The 12,999-nt window shown below is 57.0% G+C and overlaps 1 protein-coding gene across 4 annotated transcripts in view; it reads right to left on the reverse strand.

Annotated features, from left to right (window-relative positions):
- TMEM63B (transmembrane protein 63B) overlaps positions 1-12,999 on the reverse strand; it is a 23,609-nt gene continuing 10,610 nt past the window's right edge. For all 4 annotated transcript variants that reach the window (XM_015237395.2, XM_015237394.3, XM_072944918.1 and 1 more), the window contains exons 7-24: positions 12,792-12,934; positions 12,642-12,693; positions 12,068-12,176; positions 11,481-11,551; positions 8,580-8,660; positions 7,996-8,119; positions 6,940-7,073; positions 6,723-6,860; positions 6,424-6,577; positions 5,347-5,453; positions 5,044-5,130; positions 4,770-4,835; positions 3,486-3,648; positions 2,796-2,901; positions 1,631-1,798; positions 1,285-1,400; positions 1,067-1,147; positions 1-780 (exon numbers count right to left, since the gene is read on the reverse strand). In XM_015237395.2, coding sequence (XP_015092881.1) covers positions 595-780; positions 1,067-1,147; positions 1,285-1,400; positions 1,631-1,798; positions 2,796-2,901; positions 3,486-3,648; positions 4,770-4,835; positions 5,044-5,130; positions 5,347-5,453; positions 6,424-6,577; positions 6,723-6,860; positions 6,940-7,073; positions 7,996-8,119; positions 8,580-8,660; positions 11,481-11,551; positions 12,068-12,176; positions 12,642-12,693; positions 12,792-12,934 — 2,086 coding nt within the window. In that variant the 3' untranslated portion in view covers positions 1-594. The remainder of the gene's footprint in view (positions 781-1,066; positions 1,148-1,284; positions 1,401-1,630; positions 1,799-2,795; positions 2,902-3,485; positions 3,649-4,769; positions 4,836-5,043; positions 5,131-5,346; positions 5,454-6,423; positions 6,578-6,722; positions 6,861-6,939; positions 7,074-7,995; positions 8,120-8,579; positions 8,661-11,480; positions 11,552-12,067; positions 12,177-12,641; positions 12,694-12,791; positions 12,935-12,999) is intronic.

Raw genomic sequence — 12,999 nt, forward strand, 5'->3', positions numbered from 1 at the left:
GAGCTTTTCATTTTTATTTTAAAGGAAAAAAAAAAAAACAGTGCAAAAACCCATTTTCCAGTGTCAGCCATGCCCACCCCCCACCCCCAGGTCACCCCCCCCGGCTCAGGGCCTGACTCTTCCTCCCGCTCAGCACCCCCTCCCCTCTCATGCAACCCCGTAGGGGCTGGAGGCTCCACTTCCCTGGAGTGCCAGATCCCAGGGGGAGTTGGGGGAGAGATAAGAGCTGGGGAGGCAGCCCCTGATCCACCTGCCCCCCCAGGTCTCCAGCCATGGCACCAGGTACCCCGCTTGGCTCTCATGAACCCTTTCCTGACCACGATACCAGCCTAGGGGGGCATTGATCTGGGGGAACCCTGTCCACACCCCTCTTTGCCCCGGGGCCGGCTCGGGGCTCTCCTCACTGAGGTTGGGGGTTCCCTCCCTCCCTCTGTGGTGGGGGAGAGCGGTGAAATCCCCAGGTTTAAATACCTTAATGAAAGCAGGGGAAGGGGGGAGGAAAGGGCTTTAGATCTAATAAATTATTAGCGTTTTAGTGTCCGTGGTGGGGCGAGGGGGTGGGGGCAGGGTGTGGCCTCCAGGGCCCCCCTCCCCTTACTGGTGAATCTCATTCTCTATGAGGCTGTCCTCACAAGACTGGAAGTCTGTGTCCGTGAGGCCGTCGGGCGGCATCAGCAGCTCCTCATCTTGGGACGAGGACGACGGGGGCTCGTCCCCTGAGCTCCCAGGACCCCCATCCCCATCCACTTCTGAGTCCTGCAGCACCTGAGCGATGTATTTCTGAAAGGGGAAGGTTGCGGGGGTGAGTGTGTACAGCTGCCCCTCGTGGGGAGGGGGTGATGCGGAATCTCAGGGCCTGCGGGGGGAGGGGCAGTGGTCCTCCTCCCAGGAAGAGGTGGTGCAGCTCCCACCCGGTGAAGCCAGACATCTCCCTGCCCCTGCTCCCCACCACTCCGGTGTCTGGAACAGGCTTCCCTTTCTGGACAACTAATGGGACACCCAGCTTTGGGGCTGAATCTCCACCAGAGGCCCTTCCCCACCCTTGGCCACGGAGCGGGGCACTCACCGCAGATTTGGGAACAGCGGCAGCACTGGGGGGCCGTCCATTGCTTCTGGGATCCACGGTGTCTGTCTCCGTGTGCTCAATCTTGAGAGGCCCAGGATGAGTCGGAGTGAGGGGAACGCCCTTGCCCTCAGCCGCAACCCTGACCCCATGCCCTCTTGTCATCCCTGCTGCCCCTGCCCTCAGCTCCCAGCCCTCCCCCTGCCCCCCTCGCCCCACACCTTGTAGTTGTGGGCACTGAGGTATTTGAAGTGTCCGAAGCAGACGTGGCAGAGACAGATGACGATAGTGATGACCAGGACCACGAATGTGAACATGGACGTAGGGGCTAGAAACCCTGGTGTGTGGGGGGGAAGGCAGAAAATGGGCTGTTTCCTCTCCTCTGGGCTCCTCCCAGGGCTTCTGCTCCCTTCTGAGAGCAGTCCTACACTCCCATAGCTGTGGCTTCTCCCAGGCCCCTGGCCTGTGACCCCCGCTCCCCCTCCTGTGGCCTGCTCTGCCTGAGTCTGGCGGGACTCTCCTCTGCCCATCCCACCCCCGGTCCCAAGGGTGGCGGGTGGCCCTCACCTGTGCGCATGGTGGAGAAGAAGAGCAGCCAGAAGAGGCAGAGGATGGGCGCGGCCACCACCTGGTTCACGGCCCCCGAGTGGATCTTCTTGTCCAGCTTGGCCGGCAGGTAGGCGTAGTAGAGATTGTACCTGTCTACCAGGTGCTTCAGCAGCATGTACATGAGCCCTGGGGGAAGCCACACGGGCCCTGACCTCGGCACCAGCACTGCTGGACCTTTTTGGTCCATCATGGTTGTCCTGGGCCTTCTGAGGTCACCGAAGGGCTGGCTCCCCTTCTTCTGCCCAGTCCCAGTGCAGGACAGAGCCCCAAGCTCCCTGCAGGGCCACAGAACCTCGGCTTCCTCTGCTTCGACCCTTTCCCTCTGAAGCCCCTCACTAGGAATTTTATTAGAAAGCCTTTTGTTTGGGTCAACAAACATCCTCGTAAAACCCATATCATTTTTTCTATCCCTGTCCCTGAACAGATGAGTATTAATTAGCTGGTAAGTTCTATTTTCCTGGAGGCTGAGGGAATGGGAAATTTAAAATGAAGACAAGGTGGTTAGTTTGGGAGTTTTCTGCCTTTGATAACCAGGGAGGGCAGTGAAGGGGTTAGGATGTTAGTGGGGGGAAAGGAGAGGCCACTAGTAGGGGTAATAATGAGGCTGAAGAGAAACGTTGCTAAATTTGCTCAGAAGGAAGAGGGACTTGCCCAAGTCACATGGTTTAGCTACAGTGGGGTATTTCCATGAAATCCCACCCCGGAATCCAAATTCCTGAGTTTATAGAGCTGTGTACATGTGTGCCCATGGATCCTGTGTAGGAGTGTGTGTGTGTGTGTGTGTGTGTGCATGTGTGTGTGTGTGTACACACCTCAGTGGGTATGTGACGTGTCCAAGCACATCCACTTGAGTGAAGGCACTGGTGAGTGAGTGTGGCCGTGTTGGGGAGACTTGGCCCAAGGGCCCAGTACACCAGCTGGGTCCAGCCTGAGCTGACATGGCTTTTCCCCTCCTCCCCCCAGGCCAGGCCCCAGACTGAGCCAGGGACCTGGCGGGAGGCCCGAGGGGCGGGTCTCCCAGCCGGGGCCCTGTCCACTCAGATGGCCTGCCTTGCTAGAGTGGAGCAGGAGAGATCCTGGGTCCCCCCGAGCAGGGCCCAGGTCCCGGCGCGGCGGTGCCTACCGAAGGGCACGATGATGGGGCAGGTGATACTGTAGGTCATGACCACCGTGAAGACGCACATCATCCAGGCGTAGGCTGCGCCAAACTGGAACTCGTAGGCCTGATGCTGGGGGGGAGATGGGCAGGATGGTGGCTCAGGGAGGGGAGGGGGGGAGGGCTGGGCTGGAGGGGTTCAGGGCAGGTGGGAGGAGGGAGGAGGGAGGGGGACAGGAACCCTGGGGCCAGGAAAGAAGCCATGAGGGAAAGGAACCCAGTGTCCAGGGTAGGGCAGGGCAGGGCAAAGCCGATGGAGAGAGGAGCTATGGCTGAGACAGAGGTCAGGGTGGGTACAGTGACAGGGTGTGGGGAGGGGCCTTCGAGGGATCAGGGGTTGGCAGGTGGGTGGGCTTGGGAATGGGATGCCCAGAGCCCTCTTGTGGGTTAGGGCAGAGGGACCCTAGGTCTAGACACAGACCTCCCCCAACACCTATTACAGAACACTAGACTGTCAGCACTGGCTAGGGCCTTCAGGGTTAGCTATGTCAACACATCGCTGTACACGTGGGAAAACTGAGGCCCCAGATGGGAAGGGGATAACCCAGGGCCATGGAACTCGGCTCTGGGATTCCCAGCACCCTTGTGCCCCAACACTCGAGCACGGCTGCCGCTGTTTCTGGTTGGGTCCACCAGGGGGCGCTGTGCGGGCCGTACCCGCTTCACGTTGCGCCTCTCGGCGGCGGAGCGAGCCAGGCAGAGCCGGATCATGTACATGAGCAGGCCCGGGATGCGCAGCAGGTCCATGGCGTTGCCGATAAAGGCCGAGGCAATGACGTAGTTCACGAAGAAGGCGCCGTTGTCTGGCAGGAACACGCACCTGCGGGCACCAGGCGCTCCAGCTCTGCACCCTTGGGGGACCCAGTGGCCGCGTGCCCACTGCCAGCATGCCTGTGCCCTCAAGGTGTCTTCTTCCACCTCAGTGGACCCTCCAGCTGAGCCCTCAAAGTACCCGTTTCCCAGTCCCCTGGGGTATGAACACTAAAGGCAGATGCCAGAGTGCCCACAGATGTCGCCAAAGTAACCCCAGACACCCTCAGTGTGAGTGTGAGTGTGAGCGAGCCCAGAGGCTTGAGCCCCATAAAGACTCACGGAGACAGTGCTCAAGACCCCTGAGGCCACCAGTTTTCAGGCTATGACTGCCTGAGATCTCCACAGCCAAACGCTCATGAGACCCCAGAGACCTGCCAAGGTGTGAGCCCCAGGAAAACTCAGAAGGCTCCCTGCCTTAGACCTTAACTTCACCCAGAATTACTCCTAGAGTCTGTAGCCTCGGACAGAGATCTCCAGAGAGGGAACCCAGGGACCTTTGTCAGTACCCATGACACCCCAAGTATGAGCCCAAGATTACCACAGAGGGCCTACAGCAAGTCCCCCAGAGCTTGCACCCCTATATAGAGACTTAGTATGTGTCCCCCTAGACCCCCTGACAGGGATTCCCAGGGGAGGGGCCCCATGGAGAACTCCACAGGCACATGCTGAGTAACAGCCCAAGACTTCAGACGTGTTCCCAGAACCCGTGCTCCGAAGTGTGATCCCAAGAGCCTTCCATAGATACGCAAAGGTGTGGGCTCCACAGACCTTCAGGGGTACCTCTAAGAACCCCCATGTCCCTCCCACAGTCCCACCAAGATCCCACTGCAGACCCCCCTCAACCTCGCAGTGAAGCTCCAGATTCCCATGGTTAGTCTCAGGATACAAGCCCCAGAGGCTGCCATAGAAACCCTCAGAGCAAGGGCCTCAAGGCCCCGAACACACCTCAGGGGTGACCTCAGAATCCAGAGACCCCTAGACAGCAACCATTGGGACGACCCTGCCCAGCTGTGATATAAGCCCCCTTCTCTTCTCTGCCGCAGGAGCGGGAGCTTTACTGCACCCTCCTGTGGGGGAATACCCACCCCCATCATCTGGCCTCCTTCCCTGGGGACCCTCGTTACTCACTCAAACCGAATAGCTGCCTCAGCCAAGAACTTCTTGTCAAAGAGCCAGCGGAAGAAGAGGTCCAGGCTGGAGAGGAGAGGACAGGAGAGGAGAGGTAGGGGTGGCTGGAATGGCCCAGGACAGCAGGGGAGGGGCGAGTTCCATCCACGAGCTCTGGGGATGCTCCCCAGACATTGGGCTCCCGACTCTGTAGAGGAGGTGGGAGCCTGGATTGCTCCCCCGCCCCCTCCTGCAGCCCCCCACTCCAGTCCCCACCCCTTCCTCCGAAGCCCACCTGCTCAGTCCCAGCGAGGGCAGGAGCAGCACCATGAAGATGAGGAAGGTGTAGCACTTGTGCATGGTTGTCCTGTTCTCTCCGGAGCTGGGGCGGGGGCACGGGGGCACAGGTCAGGTGAGCCAGCCCCCGTGCCTTCTCCCCCAGCTAGTGTGGTGTCCTGGGGGGCTCCCTGGGAAGGAGGGGGGCTTCCCGAGGTGAGGGTGCTGGTCACCATCCCTCCCCTGCCAGCTCTGGGACTGCCCAGGCAAGGAGCCTGAGAGCGGAGGGCCACAGGGAGGTGCTGTGTGAGGGGTGCCTCACCGTGTCCAGTGGGCTTCAAAGAAGGCAGAGTAGTAGACGATGGTGGGGAGCAGGGCTGAGAAGCACCACAGCAGCAGGGTGGGGAAGAACTGGGTGATGATGGGGTTCTGCAGAGAGCATGGGGTGCGTCAGGTGGGGGCAGTCTAGTGAGCCTCATTTGCTTTGCTCACCTGCCCCTCCTCTACTGAGCCCTGGGTCCCCCAGCTCTCAGGGCCGCATGTCAGAAGTCCAGAACATCTAGAGGGCAATGGGTGAGGGGGATGGCCAGGGCCATATGTGCAATCCCATGGTGAGCAATATTAGTAGTTAGCATTTCTGAACACCTGCTATGTGCCAAGCACCGATCATGTGCTTTTCATGTATTAATCCCTACAACAATGTTATTACCCCATTTTACAGATGAGAGGCAAAATAAGATGCAGTAAATTATCCAGCTAGTAAGCAGTTGGTTGGGGATCGGAACCCAGGCACCCTGGGTCTCATCTACTATGCTCTTATCACTCAGTGATTTTCAAAGCGCCTTCCTGTCAACTTTTGAGGCTCCAGGGAGGTTTGCTCTGTGTGTGTGGCAGGAGGGCTGTGTGTTCTCACTAGGGGACACCAGCAGAAGTGGTCCCTCACTACTGCCATCTGAGCAATCTTGCTTTTCCTCATTGGGTTTCATGAAAGATTCCTTTTGGTAAAGGCATTAGAGTCCAAGTTTGGAAGCCAATGATCTGGTCTGAACCTTTCATTCTTCAGTTGGAGAGACCAAGGGATTGGAGAAGGGCTAGCCTGAGGTCACAGGGTCAGTTAGGAGTGGACATAGGCTCTCTCTCTTCCCCAGGAGCCCCTCTAGGTATGTACAAACTCAAGGGAGGCCTCTCCTGGGGGGGTGGGTGGCAGGGAGCCTGCGGGAAGTGCACAGAGAGGTTGGCAGCCCATGGCCGTGTGGGACCTTCTTAGTGGGGCCGGGCTGGAAAAGCAAAACAGGAGCGAGACTGGGCAGGACGGCATCTGGCTTCCCCCGAGGAGGGATTTGGGGCCTGCTATCTGCATCTTGGGACACAGCATGGAGGGGTTGGGCATGGGCCTTACGTTGAGGTACTCCACAGGCTTGGTGACGTTAAACTTGTCCATGGTGGTGATGATGATGGCCGGGGTGGTGAGAAAGAAGAGAAGGATGAAGAGGACAACATTGATGACCAAGCAGCGCAACCACCAGATGAAGCCGCGGATGGAGAGGTGCTCCCTGGGAAGGTGGGGAGGCATCACTCCAGGGCCGCATGCCTGATCTGCCCCCAGGGACACCTAGGGACTCCCTCTCCTCCCCACTCCTCCCCCACTGGCGCCCACCTCGGCCCCACGATACTGCCCTGTTCTCCCCCTTTGCTCACCAGTAGATGTTCTGGGGGTCAGGGGCATAGGACACAGTCCAGTTGGAGATGTGCAGGGACTCGCTGCAGGAGGAGGCGCGGGGCTCCCCGCGGCAGGCACAGCCCTGGCACTTACACACGTTGAAGTCCTTCAGGATGCTGGGGGAGGGGGACATGGTTACCAGGGCCTGGAGCCCCAGCTGGTCCCTGGGGGCTGCGGTGGGCAGGCAGGGCTTACATGGCAGTGATAGTCTCATTGTGGAAGGTGACGAAGGCCATGCCCAGAGGCTTCTCGTTCACTTTCTCCTTCTCCCGCTTGTAGTCCTCCTTCAGCTTCTGCTCCAGCTTCGTGTAGTACTCGATGGCCTCCACCTGCCAGGGCGGGCGAGGTGTGGCCCTGGTCAGAGCCACCAGTCCCCGCAGCACCACCCCAGAGCCCCCTGCAGCCTAGGCACTGCTTTGAGCTCTGTGTGTTCACTCGCTTATCCCTACAATCACCCTGGGATGTAGGTACAAGCCGCCCCATCTTACAGACGAGGAAACAGGACAGAGCAGTCCAGAAACTTGCCTACAGCCACGGAGCTAGTAAATACAGTGTAAGCTATCCTCTTGACTGATTTTTCCTTTTTTATTTTTGAAGTATAGTTGGTTTACAATGTTGTATTAGCTCCTAGTGTACAACATAGCAATATATATATATATTCTTTTTCAGATTCTTTTTCATTATAGGTTATTGCAAGATATTGAATGTAGTTCCCTGTGGCATATAGTAAGACCTCGTTGTTTATCTATTTTATATATAGTAGTATGTACCTATTAATCCCAAACTTCTAATTTATCCTCTTCCCCTCTTCCTCTTTGGTAACCATAGGTTTGTTTTCTATGTGGCTGACTGTTTCTGATTTGGGGTTTGAAAACCTGGTTGGTCACTGTAGGGACAGGGGAGAAGCCCAACAGTGGGACTAGGGCTTCAAGGATGTAGGAACAGATGGGGATCTGCTGAGGGAGGGGCTGCCCCCCGCTTGCAGCCCCTGCCCCACCCTGGCTGCCTCTGGGCGTCTCTTCACCTTGGGGTATTTATGTGCAAGGACTACTTGTGTGTGTGTGTGTGTGTCTGTGTGTGTGTGTGTATTCCTGGGTGCTGGGACAGGCCCCACTATGGGGTGCATCCATCTCTGCTGTGACCTATCTCCCAGGACCTTCCACCCCCCCACCCCCCCGCCCCTATTCGGAATCTGGGGGCCCTGAGGTCTGAGCTGAGGCTGGGCTGCCCCACAGCCAACCCATCCCCTACCTGCTCGCAGCCTCGCACCACACAGCAGCAGAGGTGGCCGCAGGGCTTGGGGTTGATCATGGTGGGGACGTTGTCCTTGCTCTGGAGGTTGGTGAAGTAGAGCTTTCCCCGCTCAGCCTTCTTCCTGTGGGACCCAGGTTCTAAGTCACCCACTGCCCAGCTGGATCTGGCCGGAGGATGGGCAGGTAGCCCAGCTCGGGAGTCCTAGAGTCCATATCCCAAGGACAGGGGCCGTCTTGCTCTTGCATTTGTTTAGGATGCATGGCTCAGACATGTCCCCAGCCCAAGATCTCCTCACCATCCCTTGAGGGCCAGAAGTTCTTCCTATAATCTGGCCTAAAGTTTTCACACTGTAGCTCAGAAAGGGTATGCCCTCAAAAGGGGTGGGGACAGTAGGCCCCTTTCCTCTCACAACAAACTCTAATGTCTAGGCCCAGCTCTTTCCAGAGCTGAACTGACAGGCACTCCAATCAAATGCCGTGGGAAACACTTGGAAGGGAGCCAGGCTTCTGAGTGGCAGCCAAGACACTCTCCATAATGGGCAGGGGGCCCTCGGGTGTTGTCCCCCACCCAAGCCCCATTACCTCTCTGCATCAAGGAACATAAGGCGAGCCACGTTGTAACATGGGCGGGCTTCAAGAACTGTGCAGTTGGGGTAGGCCTCCCTGAAACACAGTCCAACATCATCTTCTGCAGGGACACTGCCCCCCTGCCCCAGACGTTCCTCCATGACCCCATCGCCTTCAAGACACACAGCCCCAATTCAAGCTCCCTCTTTCTTAGTTTGCAAAAACGACAGTTCTCTAAGAAAAAAACTTCGAAATTCCTCCTCATGCTTGTCTGCATAGGGAGAGTGTGTGCATGGAGGTGAGGGTGCTGACCTTGGACCTGAGTGCATATACCTACAGGGTGTTGAGGAAGATTCTCAGCTGGTGAACTTTAAGTTGAGAGAAACTGTTTCTAGTCACGGGTTGTTCTCTTAACCCTGTTCCCAGAAGACCTGGTTACAGTCCAACACTTAGCCTTGACCATCAACTGACCCCAACCCAGACCCAAGACTGACTCTCTAACCCTGACCAGAGATTGACCCCAGCTTGAGACGACCAGATAGACTCTTGGCTCCTGGTACCTGGAAGGGCTCGAGGGATGCTTGCAGAATGTGTGGAGGAGCACTTCCTTTTTCATCCTGATCACACATTGCTCCCTGATCCTAATGCCTAATTTAGACTGAGACTCCGTATTTTTTTTTAATGGAAGAAACATCAAAGGTTAAAGATGTATGAAACGTGGTTCTAAAGTAACAAGATGGACCGCACAAACCCATGAGAATTTGGAAACTTAATCTGGGTTGGGGTCCTTGAAAAGTACCTTCCAGGAGGCTCTAGGCTTTTCTCCTGGCACTGTTGTTGCTCAAACCATTTTAGGGTTCCTCTGTGGAAGGGCCTTCCCTTCCCCTCTGTGGCTGGCTGAGCTCTCATTTTCACCTGATTAATCTCTAATCCCCTAATCCCCACCACACAGGTTCTCTGATTCTGCACACAGGACAGCCCCTGATTCTGTTGGGTTAGTCCTCCAATCCAGACAGACCCCAGACCTGGACCCCAGAGCCCCTAGCCCAGGGGCTCCACAAGGACTGCCTCTCGCATCACATACCCAAGCCTGGGCAAACAGCCCGCACACAGTAGGTGCTCAGTAAACACCTACTGTGCTGTGCTGAGCTGAATGGATGGGTCAATGAAATGGCTGTTTCATGATGCCCACCCCACTGATCCTAAAAACTTCAGCTAGGACTGTGGCCTCCCAGCCCCTGCTTAGAGGCTGACTGCTAATTTTAATCACAGACAGTTTCCTGGACAAACCCACAGACTGACCCCTGAAGCAGTCAACTTGGCCCATGAGCTCCCCTGGGTGCTGATCGGGTCTGGCTCTTCCCTGTCTCCCTGGGATGAAGCACGTAGTCGGTGTATGACAAATGTGTGCTGAATCAAGGTGTGCTCACTGTGCCCAGGGCTCCGCTCCAGTGTCACCCTGTCTGTGCCCCGCTGCCCACCCCCTGGGAAACAGAAACCTTTCCTGACCCCTCTCACTCTGTCCCTCTCCCTGCTTTGGTTTTCTTCTTAGCACCTACCCCTACTTAACACAGTGTCTATTACTAGTCCATTTCTTTATCGTCTGCCTCGTCCCACTAGAATGTAAGCAGATGAGGGCAGGGGCTTTTTGTTCCTGCTGCATCTCCAAGCTCCTGCTCTAGTGCAGGCACACAGCAGGTACTCAAAAGATAACTGTTATGAGAGGACTTAGTGCCAGCTGACAGCTGATTCCACTTAGACGGTAACATTAAGATGTCACCTAATTCTGAGCACACACTGTCCTTAATCCTGACCCAGACTGCCCCCTAATGCGGAGCACAGCTTGAACCCCAGATGGGACCCCAAATCATTCTCTCATACTGACCAACGATTAATGATCTAATTTTGGCTGCTGTTCTATGAACTGTATGAGGGCAGGGACCATTTCTAATCTATTTATGCCTGGTACACAGAAGGTGACCAATAAATGCATCTTGCATGAAAGAGTATTCACCCACCAAGGCTGCTCACAAAGTGGTCAATCTCCTGTAACACGGGGACCTGGAATCTGACCTGACTGGGCACTGACTCCCATCCCGTCTTTATCCAGGGCCATGACTGACCTCTGATCCAGGCCAACTGACCTCACTAAGTCCTAATCCTGACTAGAGACGGAGCCCTGATCCAGACCACCAATGTCCCTTATCAGGACTGCTGGCCAGCTCCTAATTCTCACCCTAGACCAATCTCTGAGCAGACCCTGGACTGGCCCCTACAGCTGACCTCCACACTGCGAACCTCCCAAGAGCGCAGTGGTCTTCTACTCATTTTTACAGTCCCCAGGCTCTCCCCGGTGACTGAAGCTCGGCAGCATCTGAGAAAGTTGCTGAGTGGACAGATGAATGCACGATGGGACCCCCAATCCTGTACACAGGCTGTTCCAGCCACCTGGAGGTGTGTACACCCCTCCTCCCCAACACAGACCTCCAGCTGAAAAGAGCCTCAGAAGAGATGCGGCCCAGGTTCTCTGGGGCCCCTTGAGGGCCCAATGAAACTCGAGGCACTTGGCTCTGCTAGTCTGCACCCAGACTGCAGAGTGCCACATGCAATTCTGAGACAGCCACACACCTCGAGGGCCCATGGAGCTTGGGTGGACAATCCATGACCCAGTTCAAGCCAGGAGGAGAGGCCCAGAGGACTCCCTTAAATATTTCTCATATTTCTCCTGTTCTTGGAGGGGCCTATCATCCAAGTGCTAGATCGCCTTGGACTCAGAGAATTCTTCCTTAGCCTAACCCCCAGCCCCTACTGCAACCCCAGACCCCTGAGGGAGGGGTGTATGAGGATGCTCTCAGAGTTGGAAGGCAAAGAGGGTCCATGGGTCCTGCGGCAAGGGAGGGGCAGGGAACTACTCACTCAAAATGCTTCTTGATCTTCTCTGACTCTGCATATTTGGAGATTCCGTTGATGAAGAGAGTCCGCTTCACCTGGGGAGAAAGGGGGCCAGTTTGCCTTCCTGAGGCTTGGCTCCCGGAGAATGCAGGGAGGGTGGGGGATAAGGGGAATGGAGAGGAGCAGACAGGAGTGGAAGGAGGCCTTGGGATAAAATCAGGCAGTGAGCAGGAAGAAAGCCCCCTGGCCCCTTGCTCCCTGAGGGGTTATGTGGTGGGGTGGTTGGGGGAGGGACTACTCTCAGTGGCTGGCATGCACTCACAGAACATCAGCCACAGCTGTTTCCTGCCAGATGCCTTCCATGCATGGCCTCTCCTTATCTCCCCACCCACCTCGGGAGAGGTACTGTGGTTTTCTCATCCCACAGATGAGGAAACCCAGGCTGGGGGAGGTAACTTAACTGGCAGGATGGGTGCTCCTGAGATGCTGAGCCAGGATTCAAATGCACTGGCCTCACCCTGGGGCTGACCCCCCTTAGCACTCCAGCAGGAGGCCCATAGGGAAGGGGCGGCGCTGGGCTCGGGGGCAGGGCCGGGCTCTGCTCCACTCACCAGATCGTCCTCCTTGTAGCGCATCTTGGAGGTGTGTCTGCGCATGCTGTAGACAGTGAGCAGCAGGTACAGGAAGGCGAAGGAGGTGTGCAGCCATAGCAGGTTGTTCCTGGGGGGTGGGGGCAGAGGGGTGAATAGAGCCACCAGGGATGGGAAAACTCTCAGACACCCTAGTGTTAATTAAACCCTGGTATAGGGCCTCTCTAGTGTCACCAGTCTTCTGATCCCCTCCCAGGGTGGGCCCCACACCCCACATCCTCTAGACCCCAAGATTGTTCCGTCCCAGCTGAACTGTCCCCCAGAGATCATCTCTTCATGCCCTGGCCTCTGGCTACACTGCCCTCCGACTGCCACCAGCCAGCCCTCCTCGGCCCAAGGCTGCACACCCCTCTTCTCTGAGTGGCCATCTCTGGGATCCGTTCCTTCTGTCTCCATCCCAAGCCCTCAGGGCCCCACAGCCATCTCTGCAGCCTCAGCACCTCTCCCCCAAGCACTCCTCCTTTCCTCCCCTCCCCATTCCAGCCTGGACTCTGGACACAGACCCAGGCTTCACTGACCAGCTTCACAACCTTACCCTGATTTCAAGTTGGCAATGGTGGTTCTCCCAAAACTGTAGGCGTTGTTCTCTGGAGGATGGGAGGAGGGAGTGGACGACAGTGGGGTCAGGGAACACCCCCTCCCGCCCCCTCCTCTCCCTGCCCCACCCATCCTGGCCCTCACTGACCCAGGAGGTCCCCTGAGAAGTTGACAGGCAGCACGATGCCTACGGAGAGGACGCCCACGACCACCAGCAGCCCAATGATGTGCCGCTGGAAGGACAGGTAGTGCACAGCATCGCCCCCACATTTGTCCCGGATCTCGTCATCCCTGCAGGTGCCGGGGGACAGAGGGATGAGGGGAGGACCAGGGTGACAGAGAGGCTACAGCGTGAC

Source organism: Vicugna pacos, chromosome 20 (assembly GCF_048564905.1).
Source record: "Vicugna pacos chromosome 20, VicPac4, whole genome shotgun sequence".
Classification (NCBI taxonomy): domain Eukaryota; kingdom Metazoa; phylum Chordata; class Mammalia; order Artiodactyla; family Camelidae; genus Vicugna; species Vicugna pacos.